This window comes from Oncorhynchus mykiss, chromosome 15 (genome assembly GCF_013265735.2).
Source record: "Oncorhynchus mykiss isolate Arlee chromosome 15, USDA_OmykA_1.1, whole genome shotgun sequence".
NCBI classification, from domain to species: Eukaryota; Metazoa; Chordata; class Actinopteri; order Salmoniformes; family Salmonidae; genus Oncorhynchus; species Oncorhynchus mykiss.
Genome location: NC_048579.1, coordinates 70550577 through 70572317, shown reverse-complemented (window position 1 = coordinate 70572317; position 21741 = coordinate 70550577). Strand labels below are relative to the sequence as shown.

The 21741-nt window shown below is 44.7% G+C and overlaps 3 protein-coding genes and 1 long non-coding RNA gene across 11 annotated transcripts; 3 read left to right on the top strand and 1 right to left on the bottom strand.

The window, feature by feature from the left end:
* Positions 1-619: 619 nt before the first annotated feature.
* On the top strand, positions 620-6630 carry LOC110490632 (zinc finger protein 135). 4 transcript variants are annotated; one of them, XM_036945175.1, is made up of 9 exons: positions 620-820; positions 1266-1468; positions 1755-1850; positions 1948-2043; positions 2286-2396; positions 2737-2860; positions 3041-3998; positions 4214-4272; positions 4480-6630. In XM_036945175.1, exons 2-9 carry the CDS (start codon positions 1331-1333, stop codon positions 6075-6077), a joined length of 3180 nt encoding a protein of 1059 aa, XP_036801070.1. In that variant the 5' UTR covers positions 620-820; positions 1266-1330; the 3' UTR covers positions 6078-6630. The 4 variants fall into 4 exon arrangements, with proteins under 4 accessions (XP_036801070.1, XP_021419773.1, XP_021419772.1 ...); XM_021564098.2 differs by having other exon boundaries at positions 642-934; positions 1329-1468; XM_021564097.2 differs by having other exon boundaries at positions 643-934.
* On the bottom strand, positions 2594-6417 carry LOC110490670. The gene is made up of 3 exons (XR_002468737.2): positions 6292-6417; positions 3030-3112; positions 2594-2868 (listed from the first exon to the last, which is right to left on the bottom strand). It is a non-coding gene; the product is annotated as an uncharacterized LOC110490670 (long non-coding RNA).
* On the top strand, positions 6270-13322 carry LOC110515225 (zinc finger protein 93). Of its 4 annotated transcripts, none has more exons than XM_036945182.1 (9): positions 6270-6387; positions 7356-7447; positions 7807-7899; positions 8010-8105; positions 8287-8397; positions 8568-8685; positions 8795-9458; positions 9560-9618; positions 11408-13322. In XM_036945182.1, exons 1-9 carry the CDS (start codon positions 6381-6383, stop codon positions 12922-12924), a joined length of 2757 nt encoding a protein of 918 aa, XP_036801077.1. In that variant the 5' UTR covers positions 6270-6380; the 3' UTR covers positions 12925-13322. The 4 variants fall into 4 exon arrangements, with proteins under 4 accessions (XP_036801077.1, XP_036801075.1, XP_036801076.1 ...); XM_036945180.1 differs by having other exon boundaries at positions 7356-7558; XM_036945181.1 differs by lacking the exon at positions 6270-6387 and adding an exon at positions 6781-6948.
* Positions 13323-13566: 244 nt separating this feature from the next.
* si:dkey-14k9.3 (C2H2-type zinc finger protein) lies at positions 13567-21730 on the top strand. 2 transcript variants are annotated; one of them, XM_036945177.1, is made up of 10 exons: positions 13567-13832; positions 15454-15650; positions 16488-16586; positions 16702-16797; positions 16927-17037; positions 17176-17299; positions 17400-18501; positions 18617-18652; positions 18911-18963; positions 19111-21730. In XM_036945177.1, the coding sequence occupies exons 1-10, from the start codon at positions 13799-13801 to the stop codon at positions 20337-20339; spliced, it is 3081 nt and encodes a 1026-aa protein (XP_036801072.1). In that variant the 5' UTR covers positions 13567-13798; the 3' UTR covers positions 20340-21730. The 2 variants fall into 2 exon arrangements, with proteins under 2 accessions (XP_036801072.1, XP_036801073.1); XM_036945178.1 differs by lacking the exon at positions 18617-18652 and having other exon boundaries at positions 13569-13832.
* The last annotated feature ends 11 nt before the right edge of the window (positions 21731-21741 follow it).

Below are 21741 nucleotides of genomic sequence, written 5' to 3'. Positions count from 1 at the left end.
TATATCCAGTCCAATACTTCAAGTATTGTTTTTTCTGTGATAGCTGAACTTTTCATTAAGAATGCACTCTTTATTTGTATGGTTACATTTCTTTTATTAACCTTTATTTTAATATTGTATGAAACGTGCTGTATATGATTTTGTCATTTGAATTAAATTCACTTTTTTTGGCAACATCAGAGGAGTTTATTGCATTATATTAGCATCTGTGAGATGATTCACTGATTACTAGAGACGATATAGCCAGAGATTTGTATAACTAAACCAAGATAGACCACAGCCTGTAGTTTCCAATGGGAACAGATGAGTTTTCGTAGGAAGAACAAGCAAGGAGGTGGGCAGAGCCAAGCACGAGAGAGCGAGATCCTATTGGCCCGTTCTAGCAAACATCTGCATATATCCGTTAGGGAACGCCTACTCTGAAATGCACGTGTGCAATAACTCAATTCGACTTTTCACTCCTAAATAACGCGCTTTAAAAAAACTTAGACAAAACTTAGACCACTCTATTCATAACATATTTTAGTTTTGGGAACAGAAAACTGTATTGAGATCAAATGTTTCATTAATGAGAAAATGTTGAGAATGTAGGCCAAAATCCATCTCGTTCCATCTTCTCCCATTGCCCGTCAGTGGGCTTCCGAGTGGAAAGGCCAAGCGGATGCTTCATATTTATACATCCAGTACCTGTCTCATTGTTCAATCTGTGATATAGCGTTTCCCATGATCGTAACTTTTATTCTGAAGGCGAATATAAACCGGAACTAATGTTTTTTTAAGCGACTTCCTGCAAAATGAGAAAAAAAAGAATAACTTCCAGGTAAACAGATATTTCAGCCAAATGAATCAATGATTGCTTGGGTTTAGTTTAGGACGTCCCTGTGACTGATAATAATGGATTATAGGAATTTAACGGAGCCGGTGGTGAATACGGGTACGTTTATAGTTGTCGCAGGGAACTGATTGAGAGCTTCCACCAGACAGAAGCAGAGCAGGCAGGGGTTCCAGCTAGCAAGCCAACTTTCCAATTGTAGCCCTGTAGCTAGCTACTTATGGTGTAACTGTATGAAATCGATGCATATTTCCATTTGTGATCGCTTTTATGCGATCTGCATTCAGACATAATCTATTTAAAATGCAATGCGTAGTTAGCTATAGCAAGTAGTATCAATGTTTTCCTCTTTCTAGTCATAGCCTAGCAATGTGTGCTCTTGTTTAGCCCAGTCAGTGCAGCTGCTTACTGCCTGCGATATGTTCATTCATAGGGTTATCTTTTCCTCTACCTGCCCTGCGCCTGTTCATCCCACCGCTGCGGCTGTTTTCTGCAGCGATGTGGCAAGTGGCCCAACGAGGGGATATAATGGGATACGGGAAGCTGGAAGAGTTTGTGACATTTGCTACAGAGACGGTTCCAGAGCTGCTCAGTTTCAGACAGAGAACCCAGCTCATGTTGGGCTTACGAGCAAAGGTGAGAGACCGAGGTGATGATTATTTGCAGTAACTTTGACTCTGTCGTAGCGCCCACACGCACACATTTTTCACTGTCCAAAAGGACCAGGAATGAAAACCACAAAATCTATATATCCAGATTTGTCATGTGACTTGAAAAGAACATGGTTAATTTAGTAATGAGTTGCAAGGAATTCTATTTTATTCATGAAACAACAGGTAATGGAATATTTGAAGAGAAAGGTTAGGCCAAGTTGTTCACCCAACAGTGTTCTTGTAGGATTAATCTGTTTTTTTCCCCCCAGTTGGTTTTGGAGTTGTGCCGCACGGAGCAGACAGCAGGACTTCAGAGCCATCTGGACAGGATCCACGCTGCAAGATCACATCCGGGGGATCCAGACGTGAGTCTTAAGATATTCCTCAATCCTCTGTAATGATGTTCTCTCACTCGATCTTGTCAGAATTACAGTACATTTATTCAAGATGTTATTTCCCCAGTTTTGTTGTGCAGAAGCAGAAGCCTCTAAATCAAATTTCCTTGCACTGGTACAAACTCTTATCCAAGACCCAGTTGAGAGGGAACATTTCTTCCAGGTCAGTATATGTTTTTTTAAACACCAAAGTGTGAACATTTGTATGGTCCGTCAACATTGGTATAACAAAACAGATGAAACCAGTAGTATCTAGGCTACATTTTCTATGTTTTTTTGTGATAATAAACCTACCGCTTCATGTTCTTAGGCTACATTTAATATTTGAAAGAAAAATTCTATGTGAAAAGTAGCCAGCCAAATAATTGACCCCCCCCCCCCTGTCTTTTTCATCTCTCCCATTAGGAAGTGTTTCCTGTAGACTATGGACCCAAGTATGACTCTGCCCTGCAAGGATTAATGTGGGAGTTTCTCTCCAGGCTGGAGCAGCTCCTTCCAGTACCAGACCTCAAACAGGTACTCAGGCAGAACCTCGTCATTAGACCACTCCTCAGACCTCCGTTATCAAGCATGAGCTTGTGAATAAAGTTGTCTTGTTTGAATGTTTGCATAAAGAATGTCTGCATCTTTCTTTCATGTCATAATGCCCACGATGAATTAACATGCTGACACATCTCATCTCACTGCAGCACTCTTCACAAAACATTGCATTGGTTACTCAGTATATGTATTAGACATGAGACATCTTGGAGCATTTTATTTAAGATAATGGGCATTTAGAATATTTTATTTAAGAACAACTGGACCGATTTTGATTGATTGCATATTATATTAATGTGTGCTCCCCATCTCGTAGACAGTGTCTTGGCTCAATGCTGGACCCTCTGTCTTGGAAGAGTGTGTCAACTCTCTATCTCAGCCTCTGCAGTTGAAGACTCTACTGCAACATCATAGAGAACTAGGATATTTGGACACCAATGGTAAACCACTTAAAAAAAACAAAAATCCAGAATTAGTAAAGGAGGTATGCAAATTGTTACATTTGAATGATTCAAGGAAATGCTTTTAGGATTGTAACATTCCCCCTTTATTCATATCCCAGCAGTTTATTAAAATAAATAACATCTCACTGTAATTGTCTCCTTTTACCTCTCAATCAGCAACTTCTTCCTCCGCTGCTGGCGACTGCATCTTCTCCTCTCTGTCTCTCACTCCGGTAGTGGTGGTGGCCACTAGAAAGACAGAAACAGAGATCCAATCAGAGTTGATGGATGGTTGTATGGACCCAGCCTTATATGGTGAAGAGATGGAAACAGAGTCTGTAGTAGTGACTGAGTATGCAGAAGTGGAGCTGGGGACCTGTACATACACCAGAGAGGAAAGGGAGTTTAGTATAGAGAAGACTGAGTCACAGAACCAAAGAGACAGTCAGGCTGACTTGAATGGGGAAGAGCGGGAGATGGTAGCCAATGCAAGCGAGGAAGAACGTCAAGAGGGAGAAGTGGAGGTTATTTGTGAGGAAGTGGGGCATCCTAACGGAGACGCTGCGCTTGTTTCAGAGAAAACCAGTGCCATGAACATAGAGGAAGCCGTTTTCTGCGCAGAGGTGGGGGATGTGTGTGTGGATCTGGAGTCAATGAATAGAGAGGTGGAAATTATTTATGAGGAGGTGGAGCATGTTGAACATCCGGAGTTAGTTGGGCCTATATGTGCAGAGAATACAATTGACAGACCGTCCAACCACAATGAGAACCCACATGAAGAAAATGATTTCACAGAGGAGGGGCTTGAGAAGGACGAGCAGGAGAGAAATGAAGCTGGTTATGTCCCCCAAACTGTCACGGATCAAGGAAGTTCCCAATGTACGCCACAACAAGTAATGAACCAGCCAGAACTGGTCCCATCCTGTCTGCACCAAAAACCCACATTAGGGTTCCAGAGACTGGACGTCAGTGTCCTGCCTCTCCAAATGTCCTCCCCCTCTCAACCATTGAGAAGAAACACAAGACTCCAGATGAAGACAGTGGGATCAAGAGGTCCCAATGGAGGGCAGCTCAAGGCATTGGAGGAGGCTAATGGGACCTGGGGTGTCCCTTTATACCGGTCTCCAGACCCAAGGTAAGAAGGAGGGGTGGGAGGGGACTTAGGGTTTTAAAGCAATTTCACCATTTACTTTAAAAGGATCACAATGGAAATGTGTCATTGACTTCATTGTGTTATCCCTGTCACGTTTTAAAAATGTTTGTACTTTCTATGGCTTTGTTAAACTGTCAAATAAAATCAATCAAGTGCAGTGTCATTGGACATCAATTGTGCTTTATCGCTATCTTTAGGGAAGACTCTGAAGACCTCAGCGCCACTTCTGACAGCTCCACAATGAATGGAAATAAAGGTTTGCAATGTTATATCAACACAAGGTTTCTATGGTACTATAAGTACACTTGGATATCGTTAGAATTCTCTGAATGTTTCATCATTTTAATTGAATAGATTTGGCAATGTTGAATATGATCCAGATGCCTGGTTTAGAATAAGTTGGATTATAATTTTTGATAACTTTCTAAATATACAGTATTCTCCTTTCTCTGTTCCCCTGCAGGTGGGACGGTGGAGGCTCCCTCTCTGGTCTTCGCCTGCTCTCAGTGCTCTTTTAACCATGCCGACGAGGTGAACCTCCGGCAACACCTTAAAGCGCTTCACCCAGAGGAGTACAGAAGGATGCTTGCTGCTGGAGAAAATGAAACAGAAACCCCTCCAGGGTCTTCCAGCAGCACCCCTCTGAACCCATGTCTCTCAGACATTCCCCACACACTGGGGAAGTCTGGCAGGCATACATCACACTCCAAAACATGCTCTGTGTGTGGAAAGACCTTCTCTCGAGCGACAGATATGAGGAGACACCAGAGATCCCACACTGGGGAGCGGCCTTACAGGTGCATCCAATGTGGGAAGACTTTCCAGTACTCCTTCGACTTGAAAAGACACCAGCGAAAGGGCCTAGGGTCAAGGCCGTTCCAGTGCTGCGCGTGTGGAGAGGGCTTCGATCGGGAGGAAGATCTAAAGACACACTGCAGTGTGGCTCATTTAGCAGAGTCGCCAGTCTCTGATGACTTTGCGATCAAGTTAAACCTCCCAGCAGGCCTTGAGAGTGAGCAGTGTCCCAGCGAAGAGGGTGAACACAAATGTCCAGAATGTGACATGTCTTTCAGTCAGATATCCCAAATGAAGCGACACCAGCTGATTCACTCCGGTGGTGACCCGCTGCAGTGCAACCAGTGTTTGAAGAAATGTCAAAACTCTGATGCCCTCACAAAACACATGCAAATGCACAATGGCGCGCGACCATTCCAGTGTTCAATATGCAAAATTAACTTCACGCAGCTAGTTTGTCTTAGGCAACACTATTTGAATGCTCATAAGGAAGAGGGTTCATTTCTGTGTTCCCATTGTCCTAAAAATTTCTCAAGGCTATCGAACTTGATCAAACACCAGAGAACTCATACAGGTGAGCGGCCTTACCAGTGCTCTCATTGTCCAAAGAGATTCACACAACTACAGATCTTGACTAGACATGAGAGAATTCACACAGGAGAGAGACCCTTTCTTTGCCCTGACTGTGGAAAAAGATTTCTGTCCTCTGGTGAATTGTCAAAACACCTTCAGTGTCACTCAGAGGAGAGACCCTTCCCTTGTCTCGAGTGTGGAAAGACTTTCAAGGCCAATCGGTTTTTAAAGAAACACTTACAGACTCATACAGGGGAGCGTCCTTTCCCCTGCTCACAGTGTGGGAAGAGATTTTCCAAGTCGACTGATCTGACCAGGCATAATCGCATGCATACAGGGGAGAGGCCACATATGTGCTCTCAGTGCGGTAAAAGTTTCTTAACTTACTCCGAAGTGGTGAAACATCAGCGTTACCACACTGGAGAACGACCATTCAAATGTGAGCAGTGTGGGAAGAGTTTTACCCAGTCCTGCTATCTTACAGTACATAAGCGCATACACACAGGAGAGAAGCCCTACTCCTGCAGCGTGTGTGGAAATCGCTATAACAGCACCACTCCACTGAAGAGACACATGCTCAGCCACACGGGAGAGAAGCCATACGTGTGTACTGAATGTGGGAAGGCTTACAACAGATTGCATCTTCTGCGTACACACGAGCGAACTCATGCAGCAGTTGAGGCTGTTTGTTGAGGATATTGGTGTGTCATTGCTATTCATGTTGTTTTTTGGAATGTAAAGTAAGACAGGCCATTTGTATTAGAGGCCTGTAACAACAAGAGTTGAGCCTCATACTGTGAATTGTTAATTCTGTCACAGCTTGGAACTTGATTGTATATTTGAGATGTGCTTTTTGCTGCCAGGAATCATACATCAAAGGGTATATTCTTTTATTTAGATTACTCACCTTGTGTTGACATTAAAAAAGAGAGAAGTATTGCACACCTTCCTTTGCAGAATGAAGAGGACAGTTGCTACCGGTACACAGGCTGGTTGATGAGAGGCGAGTGCCAGGCCTCTACTCTTATGTTCAACAATGAGGGAAAATATTTATTCTCAAATGTAGGCTCGAGTGTTGTCTTTATGGCTGATATACATAATATGAATCAATCTGCTATCTCGGGTCAATAGACGATACAGTAATTCCTTTTCTAAGGGACACATGTTGGCTCATCAGCACCCCCAGAGGCAAAACTTCTATATCTTTAAAGGAGTATTCATTAGGCAATAAAGGTAATAAAAGTAACGTTGCTTTTTTTTGTCTTGCGGTAGGCTACAATATTTTTCAAAAGGAAATCAACTAAAATCTAACAGAGCCATGTTAGTAGTAATGTAGGCCGGCAGCTTGGAGAGCTTATTCTTTTCTATGACTAATATTTTGGAAAAGGTACAGGCGGAACGAAAATTGAGTCCAGTCTTGGTACCGGAAGTTTTGGGGAAGTAGATCGATGTTACTTCGCTCGTTGGGGAGCAGTCAAATCATTTTGTTTTCAAATTATTCTGCGCTTTTACATACGTATATTTATAGCCATGGATGCATGTGGACTATCTAAAGACGTCAATGGTGTGTAATAAAATAACTTCTAGATAACGTTACCATGCTAGCTAATATCTGCAGAACTAATATCAAAAGCCTCATGTAAAAAGTGGCATAGTCTATCAGTTGATCCTCGGCTAAAATCGGTTATGACTGCATTGTTAAGTCAAGTGTGCTTGTAATCCTATCTAACTAGCTATCAATTTAAAGTAAAGACAATTTGAATAGTAAAGTTATTGCTTAATGCAAATTAATCCTGACAAAGGCTAATCTCTGATGCTTCTATTCTATGGAGCCCCATCCTGTAACGACGAGATGAGAAATTGTCCGCATCATTAGCTGACAGACATAATGATATATTACTACTGTATATATTTTGAACAGTGTTCTGACTTCTGATTGAATGTTTGTCAATTTGTACACCTACATTTCAGATCCAGTTCTCAGTCTTTCTTCTCTGCACCTCCTGGTTCCACCCTTGCGGCTCCTGTCTGCTGCCATGTGGCAGGTGGCTCAGCAAAGAGATGTGAGGCACTATGAGAAGTTGGAGGAGTTTGTGACTCTGGTGACAGAGGCCATTCCAGAGCTGCTGAGCCACAGACATAGAGCTCAGCTCATTCTAGGTCTGAGAGCACGGGTGAGAGATGAGTCAGGGGGCATAGGGTTATTCAGTTGGCTGGAGAGCCCTGAAAAGCGCAAATGAAATATATTTATATACCTATGATGATGAGTAGAGAATTGGGTCTGTTCTATACATTATGTAACTGTCTGCAATCCTATGAATGGGTACTCCCCACCTGAGTTGATTGAGAGATGACAATGACATGGTTTCTCCAGCTACAGGTTTGTACCACAGTTAATACTTGTTTCTACTGTGTGATTCAGTTGGTTCTGGAGCTGTGCCGAGGCCCTGCCGACCCTCAAACCATTCAACCTTACCTGGACAGCATGCCCACTGTTACTCCAGGATGCACAGGAGTAAGTGGGCTATAGTCCTTTTAGAACAGAACTTGGTTGTTTTCCAAGTGGATTTGAGTGCACACAGCCACTATGTGATGAGATGATTGTATCTGTTTACTGTCTTGCAGTACAGAGACGCAGAGGTGGAAGCATCTGAATCAAATTTTGTGGTGCTTGTCCAATCACTGCTGAAGGACCCAATCGAGAGGGAGTGCTTCTTTCAGGTAATTTTACACTCTGCGCTGTGAGCCTCTTGCAGGACCGCGCTGCTTACGCCAAGGTTTTACTGAAAACAATGGGAGTGTCACGCCCGGGAAAAGTTACTCGTCCAGGCCTTCAGGAAAAAAAGTACTTGAAGTTACAATCCATCGCCTTGCCTCCATTGAAATAATGTTCCCCCAACAGGAGGTGTTCCCGGAACAATATGGCCGACATTATGACACAGCGGTACAGACGTTAACATGGGAGTTCCTCTCCAGACTGGAACAACTGTTTCCAGTACCAGACCTCAAGCAGGTATTGAGCATTGTGGCATTTATAGCTTCTGGCAATTTAGCCTTTCTGATATTGGATGATGCATAAATCTAGCACAGGTTAGGAATAGTACATTTTTGGAAGACGAACACAATTCTTTAGGCTACGGTGATTGAATATAAAATGCATTTCTAAAAGACATTCCCTTTCAGACCGCGACATGGCTCAGCTCTGCCCCTTCAGTCCTGGAGGAGTGTATGCAGTCTACCCCAGAGAATCTGAACCTCATTCTCCAGCACCATAACAGTTTTGGACATTTAAAAGAACCTTGTAAGTCTCCTGTAATGATTACCAAATCATGATGCAACGTTTTGTAGCACAGTACTGTTTAAAACTCACAGGTCTTTTTATGACACAGTTCTTGTCTTCTCTCGTTCAGCTGCTCTCTCCTCCTCCATGGGCGACAGCATCCTCTCCTCTCTGTCCACCCCTAAAATGGTGGTCACCACTGAGCCGACCACTTTTGTCATCCGGTCAGAGTCGTCACATAACTCGGCAGACGTGCTGGGCCCCATGTCTTTAGAGGACACTGATGCGGTAGTAGTAACAGTTTACACTGAAGTGGAGGTTGGAACAGAGGTGGAAGAAGAGATTGTAGAGACAATGAACGAGGAATACGTACCGTCAAACGCCTCTCCACTGCGGGAGGAGGTGGTTGAACTTAAAGCTGAGGATATGAATCTGGAGATGACAGTCGTTGAAGAATATGGCTACGTGGGGGAGGAGATGAGTGCAGCCGAGGAAGAGATGGACACAGTGAGTGTTCCGGTGGAGCAAGCAGATGAAGCCGTTAATATCAGTGAAGACATTGGAACTGGGACAGAGACTGTAGCAGTCAAAAAAGATGTCCAAGATGAGGTGGTGGCAGATCAGGACGGCCAATCGGAGACTGTGATTGTATGTGGGAACCAGGAAGGGAAGGACACGTCCCAAGTGGTCAACTTTCAAACCCAACAACCTGCGACGTCAAATGTGAGGCGGTCTACACGGCTGCAGTCGAAGACGCCAAGAACTTGGAGGAGGAAAAAGAACACTGAGAACAAGTATGAGTGATGATTAGAGAATAGGAGTACTGTCATTTAAAAAGGAATCTGCCATTTTGTCATCAAATTAGTGATATTTTTGTTTTCGTTTTTAATCACAGGAACAACGGTGAGGCCTCAAGCATGGTTTATGTCATCTCACCCAGGGGAAGAGAAGCCGGTAATAATGATCTCTCCAACTATTCTGATAGTGACTATTCTGACAGTCATCAGGGAAATGGTTATATACAGTGAAGTCAGAAATTTACACACACTTAGGTTGGAGTCATTAACTCATTTTTCAACCACTCCACAAATTTCCTGTTAGCAAACTATAGTTTTGGCAAGCCGGTTAGGACATCTACTTCGTGCATGACACAAGTAATTTTGCCAACAATTGTTTACAGACAGATTATTTCACTTATAATTCAGTGTATCACAATTCCAGTGGGTCAGAAGTTTACATACACTAAGTTGACTGTGCCTTTAAACAGTTTGGAAAATTCCAGAAAATGATGTCACAGCTTTTGAAGCTGGAGGTGTACCTGTGGATGTATTTCAAGGCCTATCTTCAAACGCAGTGTCTCTTTGCTTGACATCATGGGAAAATCCAAAGAAATCAGCCCAGCCAAAAATTGTAGACCTCCACAAGTCTGGTTCATCCTTGGGAGCAATTTCCAAATGCCTGAAGGTACCACGTTCGTCTGTACATACAATAGTACGCAAGTATAAACACTATGGGACCACGCAGCCGTCATACCGCTCAGGAAGGAGACGCGTTCTGTCTCCTAGAGATGAACGTACTTTGGTGTGAAAAGTGGAAATCAATCCCAGAACAACAGCAAAGGATCTTGTGAAGATGCTGGAGGAAACGGGTACAAAAGTATCTATATCCACAGTAAAACGGGTCCTATATCGACATAACCTGAAAGGCTGCTCAGCAAGGAAGAAGCCACTGCTCCAAAACCGCCAAAAGCCAGACTATGGTTTGTAAACTGCACATGGGCACAAAGATCGTACTTTTTGGAGAAATGTCCTCTGATCTGATGACACAAAAATAGAACTGTTTGGCCATAATGACCATCGTTATGTTTGGAGGAAAAAGGGAGAGGCTGCAAGCTTAAGAACACCATCCTAACTGTGAAACACAGGGGTGGCAGCATCATGTTGTGGGGGTGCTTTGCTGCAGGAGGAACTGGTACACTTGACAAAATAGATGGCATCATGAAGTAGGACAATTGTGTGGTTATATTGAAGCAACATCTCAAGACATCAGTCAGGAAGTTAAAGCTTGGTTGCAAATGGGTCTTCTAAATGGACAATGATTCCAAGCATACTTCCAAAGTTGTGGCAAAATGGCTTAAGGACAACAAAGTCAAGGTATTGGAGTGGCCATCACAAAGCCCTGACCTCAATCCTATAGAAAATGTGTGGGCAGAACTGAAAAAGCTTGTGCGAGCAAGGAGGCCTACAAACCCGACTCAGTTACACCAGCTCTGTCAGGAGGAATGGGCCAAAATTCACCCAACTTATTGTGGGAAGCTTGTGGAAGGCTACCCAAAACGTTTGACCCAACTTAAACAATTTTAAAGGCAATGCCTTATGTAAACTTCTGACCCACTGGGACTGTCATTCTCTACTATTATTCTGACATTTCACATTCTTAAAATAAAGTGGTGATCCTAACTGACCTAAGACAGGGAATTTTTACTAGGATTAAATGTCAGGAATTGTGAAACCTGAGTTTTAATGTATTTGGCTACGGTGTATGTAAACTTCTGACTTCAACTGTACATATTTACAGTAGCAACAACTGAGGGACCAAAATGTGGAAAAAAATATGAATGTTTGGAAGATGTATTGTATGTCTTTCATTGTGTGGTCTCAATATATTTTTCAATGAGCATGCCCTTTATTTAATTCCCAAGCCATGCAAATAAAACATGCCTTGTCTGACTTCTGTCTCCTAGGTGGATCTGACAAGGTGACCCCCTTTACCTGCCCGAAGTGTGCCTACCACAGTCTGGAGGAAAAGAGCCTTCACCTCCACATGCAAAGCATTCACACAGAGGAGTACAACAAGCCCAATGTGTCTGGGAAAAACAGAGCAGAGGTTTCACCATGTCCTGACAACACTGGCCAGATATTCACATCAATCAAACCTCTCCTTTCTTCAAAAACTTTAATAACCGAAAACTCTGAGAATCAAACCGGAAATGCTGGGATTCCCACGAAGGCAAAAGGCTACCATAAGTCCCACACATGCGCCACGTGCGGTAGACTCTTCACTCGCTCCTCCGATGTGAGGAGACACCAGCTCACCCACACGGGTGAGAGACCTTTCCACTGCTCTCAATGCGACAGGACCTTCCAGCATTCGTGGGACCTGACCAAGCATGAGAAGAAACATGGTGGGACATCCATCTCTTTCCCCTGCCAGCAGTGCGGGAGCTCCTTTGCCAACCTCCGCTCTCTGACAGCCCACCACAGAAGTTCCCACCTGGGCGAGAGCGACCTGCCCCACCTCTGCTCCATCTGTGGCAAGAGCTTCCCCTCCTCCTCTGAGTTGCTGGAGCACAGGAAGAGCCACGGGACCAGCCTCCAGTACATCTGCCAGCAGTGTGGCGAAAGCTTCCACTCCCTGCTGGCTCGCTCCCAACACCGGCAGACCCACCTGGTCAAGCGGCAGTTCAAGTGCCCGCACTGCGACAAGAGCTATACGCGCAAAGCTGATGTGAAGAGGCACATGTTCTCCCACAGCGGCGAGCGACCGCACCAGTGCAACCAGTGTGGGAGATGCTTTTCCTTCCTCTTCCTGCTCAAGAAACACCAAATAGTTCACACGGGCGAGAGGCCTTTCCAGTGCTCCTACTGTCCCAAGAGGTTCACATTGATATCCATCCTGAGCAGACATGAGAGAATGCACACCGGGGAGAGACCCTTCCTCTGCTCTCAGTGTGGGAAGAGCTTTCTGTCCCAGGGGGAGCTGTCCAAGCACCACCGCTCCCACACTGATGAGAGACCGTACGCTTGCAATCAGTGTGACAAGAGGTTTAAGAGCAAAAAATCCCAACAGGAACATATCATCTCCCACACCGGCGTGCGCCCTTACCCTTGCTCTTACTGTGGGAAAGGATTCACCAAACCATACGCTTTGACCAGGCACCATCTCATACACACAGGGGAAAGACCATTCCCCTGCGTCCACTGTGGGAAGACATTTCTCACCCCCGCAGAGGTACAACTACACATCCGCATTCACACCGGGGAACGCCCTTACCCCTGCCCTGATTGTCAGCTGAAGTTTAGGAGTTCGTCAGACTTGGCACGACACAAACGCTTTCATACAGGGGTGCAGACATTTGTCTGTAACCAGTGTATGAAAAACTTTCCCACCTCGTCCAAACTGAAGAAACACATGGAGAACCACTCGGGGTCAGAGGCAGGCCAGAGCTCAGACTTTGGAGAAAATTCCAACCAAGCGTGAAGTAAGGGCAGCAGCACAATTGGCAAAAATGGCAGACACAATTAAAGTAAATTTACCTTCACAGCTATTATATTCTACAATGTCTCTGTCAAGGAAGGTCTTTCAACACCATTAGATCTCTAAAATAATAAATCTTGTCAGTCTGGCTCATGGCCATTGAAATATAGCTGTCAATTATTTTGTCTAATCAAAGGGAGTTGCAACTCAATCATGTCCTTGACTTATTTTATTTGATTGTAAAACTAAAATAAGTGCTATGATCATCCAATTAGTCAATCAGTAGCTGGTCTATTAGAAGAGCTGGTAAATTAAAATGTTTGTCAATAACTTTTGAAGAATGTCAAAGATGAGTAAAAATGTTCTGTTACGGTAATGAACCAGCCTTAGGTGGATGCCAACTTGTCTCCTTGTCTTTACAGTTCCCAGCACAAAACATTTTGTTCCACTTTGTAGCCCTCTGTCTCTCTGACACACATACCAGTAATTAAAATGAAATCAATTGGGCGGGGGGTACAGGTTAGGCCCATGTCGTGAAAACAATAGGCTTTGGGTAGCTTTGTGCAGAAGATCTGTTGGATGCCGGTTAAATCATTCCTAGGTGAACTATCCGATGCATTTCCGATGACAGGTCCTTTGTGACGCGCAGTAATTCCAGGATCACTTCCGGATTGCTTGTCGTTCGTGGCTACAAGCATGTTATTAACTGGTTTACTATTAGTAAAACATTCGTAGACAAAGCAAACGTAGTGTTCACAACATTATTTGCTACAATCTGTAGCGTTCAGGAAGGAACCGATGCATTAAATCCCGTCGTCTAACGGGATCCTCCATCTAACTTTTGTAACAACAGTCAGCATTTGGCCCACGCGACAAAATGGACTCTGAATTTTCGGCAGCGGACAATGCAGGTAGGCTGTATCTAATAAATGACCATGCAAATATGCCAGCCGCTGCATATACTATTTGCTACTTGAGTTATTTTGGGGTATGTTCGGCAAGACACCATGTTCACAGCCTGTTTGCAGTCAAAAATGAAGTCCACAGGACACAAGCAGTACTCACGTATTTCTACAACAATTATGAACATTTGCTCCACTGAATATGCCCCAGTACCCATAATTAAGATGCATAAGCTACATTCAATTACACAAGACTGTTGTGAAACGTTATTTAACCATTTCAGATAATGCACTAGCTATGTTGCAGATTGATTTTAAAATTGTTTACAATGTTCTTTTGAAATACTCTTTCCAAGCCAATGAAGGTACAACACATGACAAAGTTTGTGGACACCTGCTCGTGGAACATTGAAAAGTCATGGGCATTAATATGGGGTTGGTCCCCCTTTTGCTGCTATAACAACAGCCTCCACTAGATATCCTGTGAAGACTTTCCACTAGATGTTGGAAAATTGCTGCGGGGGCTGGCTTTCATTCGGCCACATGAGCATTAGTGAGGTTGGGCACTGATGTTGGGCGATTAGGCCTGGCTCTCAGTCGGCGTTCCAATTCATCCCAGAGGTGTTCGTTGAGGTCAGGGCTCAGGGCAGGCTAGTCAAGTTCTTTACAGACCGATCTCGACAAACCATTTCTCTATGGATCTCGCTATGTGCACGGGGGCATTGTCATGCTGAAACAGGAAAGGTCCTTCCCCAAATTTTTGCCACAAAGTTGAAAGGACAGAATCGTCTAGAATGTCATTGTATGCTGTAGTGTTAAGATGTCCCTTCACTGGAACTAAGGGGTCTAGCATGGAAAAACAACCCCAGATCATTATTCCTCCTCCACCAAACTTTATAGTTGGCACTATGCATTCGGACAGGTAGCGTTCTCCTGGACTCCGCCAAACCCAGATTCGTCGTTGGACTACCAGATGGTGAAGCGTGATTCATCATTCCAGAGAACGCTCCAGAGTCCAATGGCGGCAAGCGTTACACCACTCCAGCTGAAGCTTGGCATTGCACATGGTGACCTTAGGCTTGTGTGTGGTTGCTCGGCCATGGAAACCCATTTCACGAAGCTCCCGACAAACAGCTCTTGTGCTGACATTGCTTCCAGAGGCAGTTTTGAACTCTATAGTGAGTGTTGCAACCGAGGACCGACAAATTGTACGAGCTACGCGCTTCAGCACTCAACGGTCGCGTTCTGTGAGCTTGTGTGGCCTACCACTTTGCGGCTGAGCTGTTGTTGCTCCTAGAGTTTCCACTTCACAATAACAACACTTACAGTTGACTGGGGCAGCTCTAGCAGGGCAGAAATTTGACAAACTGACTTGTTGGAATGTTGCCGTTCTATGACGGTGCCACTTTGAAAGTCACTGAGCTCTTCAGTAAGGCTATTCTACTGAAAATGTTTGTCTATGAAGATTGCATGGCTGTGTGCTAGATTTTATACATCTGTCAGCAACTGGTTTAGCTGAAATACCCAAATCCACTAATTTGAAGGGGTGTCCACATACTTTTGTATATACAGTGTATGCGTTTGATGTTCTGATTGCAACCTTATTATTCATTTTCCCATGCTGTTTTAGGTCTCCCTCTCCTCTCCCTCTGCCTCTTGGTTCCACCCATTCAGCTTATGTCCGCGTCCATATGGCAGGTGGTGCAACAGCGAGATGCCATGAATTATGCAATGCTGGCAGAGTTTGTCTCCCTGGTGACAGAGATGGTCCCTGAGTTGCTGATCTATAGGCACAGGGCCCAACTTATTTTGGGATTGCGAGCAAGGGTGAGTGTTACAACCCTAATGAGTGAGTGTAGAGGCATATATAGAGACCTTGTGTATTCCTTTTAGAATCCGAGAGTGGAAGATGTGGTTTTGTGTAGGCACACTCATTTCAAAACAGTCCTTTTAGAATCCGAGAGTGGAAGATGTAGTTTTGTGTAGGCACACTCATTTCAAGACAGTCCTTTTAGAATCCGAGAGTGGAAGATGTAGTTTCGTGTAGGCACACTCATTTCAAAACAGTCCTTTTACAAGTCAGAATGTTGAATAAACTTCATTTAGACAAACTTTACCTGTTGTCTGCTGATTTTTATCCTTATGTCGGAGGTCATCGGTGAGAAAATATCCACAGGGAGGTGTTATTAGCCCGACTTTCAGTTCTCCGTATACGTTTTCAATACTGATGCATGGGACGTAAACACGTGCACAATATCTAAACAATGGCCGAGCGTGACCAAACGTTGACAACTTTTCATTTGTAGTATATCACATGCGCTTCCAGCTGATTGCGAAGTGGACGTGCCTCGGTCGACAACGTTTGGTTACGTTCGGCTATTGTTTGCATATTGTGCATCATGTGCAATGCGTCAGGAGATAGAAAATACAAACCGTGGAAATATTATCTTTATTTTCTACTGCCAAAAGGACAACAGCACGGACAACCGGTAAATTGAGTGTAAATGTCATTTTATTCAACATTCTGGCTTGTAGAGACTACTGCATATTTTTTTAGGGTGACTTTTTCAGACTGAAAAGCCATGGGGTGACCATGGTAACAGTCTGACGTACTATAACTATATAACTAATGAATAACGGTGCATGGGGTATGTGTTATTGCAGCACATTCTGGAGTTGTGTCGCAGTGAGCATCCTGTAGAACCTCAGGTCATCTTAACCCAGCTGTACATGATTCAACCACTTACCCACTTCAGTAATGATGTAAGTTGATCGTCAATGAATACCTTCTTCCTGGAGGAGTAGACTGGAGTGAAATGCACTGCTATAGATACACTGTATGTTGGACAAATGTGTCCTTGTTTGATGTATCCTACAGGTAAGTGACACAGAGGTGGAGTCGTCAGAGACTCATTTTCTGGAGCTGGTCCAGACCCTGCTTAAAGACCCTGATGAGAGAGAGCATTTTTTCACAGTGAGACTTCACAGAACACATGTCCTCTTGCATTGGATTTACAGGTCAATGAAGTAAAGTGTTTTGCATTGCATTTACCTGTATATTAAATCATGTGGAGGGGTTTTCTTCCTCATCTGTGTCCCTCAGGAGATATTCCCAGTGGAGTATGGACCACAATATGACATCGAGCTGCAGACTCTACTGTGGGAGTTCCTGTCCAGATTGGTTCAACTGTTACCGACCCCTGACCTCGCACAGGTGAGGGAAAGAATACCTTCTATTCACACCTACTGTTTAATAATCATTGTGCTGTACCAGATCAATTAAACTGTGCAAGGAACCATGTGAAGTGGAATATTCAGTAGATACATATCTATTATTTGATCTATCCCCCAGACAATGGCATGGCTCGGTACTGCCCCCTCAGTCTTGGATGATTGTGCCCATGTTATATCTCATCCAGCAGATCTGAAGAGTCTTCTCCAGCACCATAAACGTCTTGGACATTTGGAGCAACATGGTGGGTGACACGTAGCAAATGTATCCGTGCAGTTTTAAAACTGAACATGGCATTCATCCAAATGGATTGACTTTAATTGTAGCATCCTCTCTTTGAACAGTACCCCCCTGCGCCATGGGCGACTTCATCCTGTCCTCTCTCTCCATCCCGCCACACAGTAGAACCATGATCAGCACTGAGCAGACCACCTGTGACAACCAGTCAGAACCCTTGGAGGAGTTTGTGGATGACTTCGATGTGGAAATTGTAACTCTGACTGATTATGAAGAGGTTGAACTAGGTTTGAGTCAGGAGGAGGTGGAGGATGGGAACGATGACGAAGGACAGACCATGGAGGACAAGGAAGAAGAGCCTAAAGAAACGCCCGCTGAAGAAGTGGAGGAAGAGGAGAAAGTGATGGAGGACCATGAAGAGGGGGACTTGGAGAGCAACTCACATCTAGAAGAAGCTGAGAATGACCCAGCATCCTCCCATCACCAAACATCCTCTGGGCCCCACATCTGCTCTGTCTGTGAGAAGAGCTTCAAGTTTGCCTCTGCACTAATAGCTCATCAGGTTATCCATACAGGAGAGCGCCCGTATGTGTGCCATCTGTGTGGACGGTGTTTCTCCTTCAGGCAGTCTCTGGACAGGCACAAACAGACACATAAGGATGGGCGCGTTTACGACTGTTTAATCTGTGGGGAGACCTTTCAGTCCTTGTCAGCCCGCACAGAGCACAAGAAGAGCCATATGGAGCAAGGCGCTTACCAGTGCTCACAGTGCCACAGGAAGTTCAACTGGGCGTCGGCCATGGTGAGACACCTGAAGGCTCACACAGAGGGCACTGAGGTCAAAACGCAGGAACTTACAAAAAGCCTGAAGTCTGAGAAAGAGGATATAGGGATTAAAGAGATTGTAGGAGAGGTGGCTATCGAACCCCCTGAAACAGACCCGGTGTTGGAGGATGGAGGGAAATCCTGTCACAATCCACAGGAAGGAGCGGGTCAGTCCACTTCATCTGAGCCTGCAGTGTTGGTGCCTGGACTTCTGGACAAGGTTGTAACACTTGTCACGGTCCGTACCAGTGGTAGGAAAACAAAACCGACCTTGAAGGTGCAGATGGTGAACCTGCAGAAGCTCAAGGGAAAGGTCGCCACCCCAAAGAGGACGGATGGAAGCTTGATGAACCCCCAGGGTTTCAGACCATTGCATTTTAAGAGGTAAAGTAGATCGACGCAGACATTTTAAGGTTAAATAACAAGTTTGGTATTTTAAGTGAACTCAACTGTCATCTCATGGCTTTAATGGTCTAGGCGGGCAATTCCACGGTAACAGAGTGACACTGAGACTCCGATGTTTTTACTTTAAAATGTATGTCAAACAAAACATTTAGTTTATTAACAGACAGCACAAACTGTCATTCTGTTACCAAACTACTGTTTTTCAAGTAAATGTATCCTTGTACAATTCTCTGTGGAAATTGTTCAATGTTGTCCTTGTGCATAGTTGTATGGTTTGTTTAACTTCGCAATCATTGGTGTTTGTTTGACATACATTTTAAAGTGAAAAATCTGAGTCTGTGTCACTCTGTTACCTTGGAATTGCCCTCTACCTGTTTATCTTCAACAGTGAGGAACACTCCTATGGCTCACCAGTGGTCTCAACAAAGGAAGGAGATACAGGTGCTTGTATTACCTTATTAGTTTTGCATAAGTGTGTAATTGTTTGGTCTGTTGAGTGGTTACCTACATACATTGCTTAAACAATTGTTTGTATCCTGCCCTTATTGAATCCATCAGGTTTTCACTTATACTTTGTTGGTCCTTCAGGGTGGTGTCCATTCATCAACTCAGACGAGGCGTCCGTCCAGCAGCACATTGAGACGAACCACTCGGGGGAAGCGCAGGAAGACGCTCCGTCTGCTCCTCACCAAACAGGCCAAGCGGGACACTATGATTGCCCAGACTGTAACAGCAGCTACAAGTTTCAGTCCTTACTGAGATACCATCGGCGCGTCCACACCGGCGAGCGCCCATACGTGTGCCCTCAGTGCGGACGCCGCTTCTCCTTCAAGCAGTCACTGGAGAGGCACGGACAGACACACAAGGATGGGCGCAAGCATGACTGTCTGATCTGTGGGCAGAACTTCAAGTCCTTGTCAGCGTACACAGAGCACAAGAAGAACCACATGGAGAACGGTGTGTATCGGTGTTCGGAATGCGACCGGCGGTTCTCCTGGAAGTCTGCGCTGGTCAGACACCTCCGGACTCACACGGAGAACGCCACCGAGGCTGAGCTCTCTTACAAATGCCCAAGGTGTGACTTGGGATTCAGCAGTAGTACGTACCTTAACAGGCACCTGCTCACACACCAAGAGGAGAGGTTGCATGTCTGCAGCTGTGGCAAGAACTTTGCCTACAAGGCTGCTCTGACCGCACACCAGCGCACCCACCTGAAAGAGAGGCCACACCAGTGCAAGCAGTGTGGAAAGGGTTTCCTCTACAAGGGAGGGCTGGTAAGTCACATGAAGATCCACTCCCAAGAAATGCCTTTCATGTGCTCATTCTGTGGGAAGAGCTTCAAGAGGGAGAGGAACATGAAGAAACACGAACGCTGCCACACCAGGGAGAACGTGTTCAGCTGCTCGCAGTGCGACAAGACCTTTGTGTACAAGGCCACACTGACCAGGCACGAGCTAACCCACTCGGGGGAGAGACCGTTCCTGTGCTCCGATTGTGGCAAAGGGTTTTTCTCCCATGCGGAGCTTCTAAAGCATGAGCGCTTCCACACGGGCCACAAGCCGTTCCAGTGCTCCCACTGCGGGAAGCAGTTCACCCAGTCCTGCTACCTGACCATTCACCTGCGCTACCACACAGGGGTACGGCCTTACTCCTGCACCCATTGTGACAAGAGCTTTCTCAGCGCCAACCGTCTGAAGAGACACCTGAGAACCCACACAGGAGAGAAACCCTACCTGTGTTCAGAGTGTGGCAAAGGATTCAAACAGTCATATCACCTCAAGATGCACCAGCAGACTCATGCCACCAAGATTTACTGAGGCATGATTGTGTCTCTGTCCAGATTTCAGTCAAATTATTTGGTAGAATGCCATGGTGAGTTAGCTGTCGACTGTAGACAACCAGGAGTGTTAAAATATAAATACTGAATAATAATATAAATTCAAAATGCAACAAATTCAAAGATTTTACTGAGTTACAGTTCATATAAGGAAATCATTCAATTGAAATAAATTCATTAGGCCCTAATCTATGGATTTCACATGACTGGGCAGGGGTGCAGCCATGGGTGGGCCTGGGAAGGCTTAGGACCACCCACTGGGGAGCCAGAACCAGCCAGTCAGAATGAGTTTATCCTCTCAAAAGGGCTTTATTACAGACAGAAATACTCCTCCATTTCATCAGCTGTCTGGGTGGCTGGTCTCAAATGATCCCGCAGGTGAAGAAGCTGGATGTGGAGGTCCTGGGCTGGCGTGGTCTGCGGTTGTGAGACCGCCAACAACTCTGCCAACAGCTCTGGTGGGCATTCCTGCAGTCAGCATACCAATTGCACGTTCCCTCAAAACTTGACGCTTCATCTGTGGCATTGTGTTGTGACAAAACTGCACATTTTAAAGTGGCCTTTTATGGTCCCCAGCACAAGGTGCACCTGTGATCTCCCATCAGATCCTTGGGCTCCCGAGTGGCACAGCGGTCTAAGGCATTGCATATCAGTGCTAGAGGCGTCACTACAGACCCTGATTCGATCCCAGGCTGTATCACAACCGGCCGTGATCGGGAGTCCCATAAGGTGGAGGACAATTGGGCCAGCGTCTTCTGGGTTAGGGGAGTTTGGCTATCATTGTAAAATAAGAATTTGGTCTTAACTGACTTGCCTAGTTAAATAATGATCATGCTGTTTAATCAGCTTCTTGATATGTCACACCTGTCAGGTGGATGTACTATTTTGGCAAGGTAGAAATGCTCCCTAACACAGACAAACATTTTTGTGCATGAAAATTGAGATAATTAAGCTTTTTGTGAGTATGAAACATACCTGGGATTTTTTATTTCAGCACATGATTACACATTTATATTTTTGTTCAGTATATTAGTGGTAATTCCTAATCTATAGATTCATGAAATGCATTTGAATTCTTTCTAGCTTTCCTCAGCTGAACTACTGTCATTGTTACTCATCAAGGCACATACAGCTCTTCTGTGAGCTGAATCACTCGTGACACAACTTTGGCCTGGATTTAATCTGTAGAGCCCTGGCTGCAATTAATCCCAGAAAAATTTTTGTTTTTGGTTTATCACAATGTAGAAGTACTAAAAGATTTGTGCCTCGTGTCCGTCTGCTAAAATGCATTTTATATGTATAGTACATTGTATTTTCATAGAGTTGTAGCTCAAATGAGTAATGAAGAGACTTCAATGAACAATACAAAAATTGTTACTGTC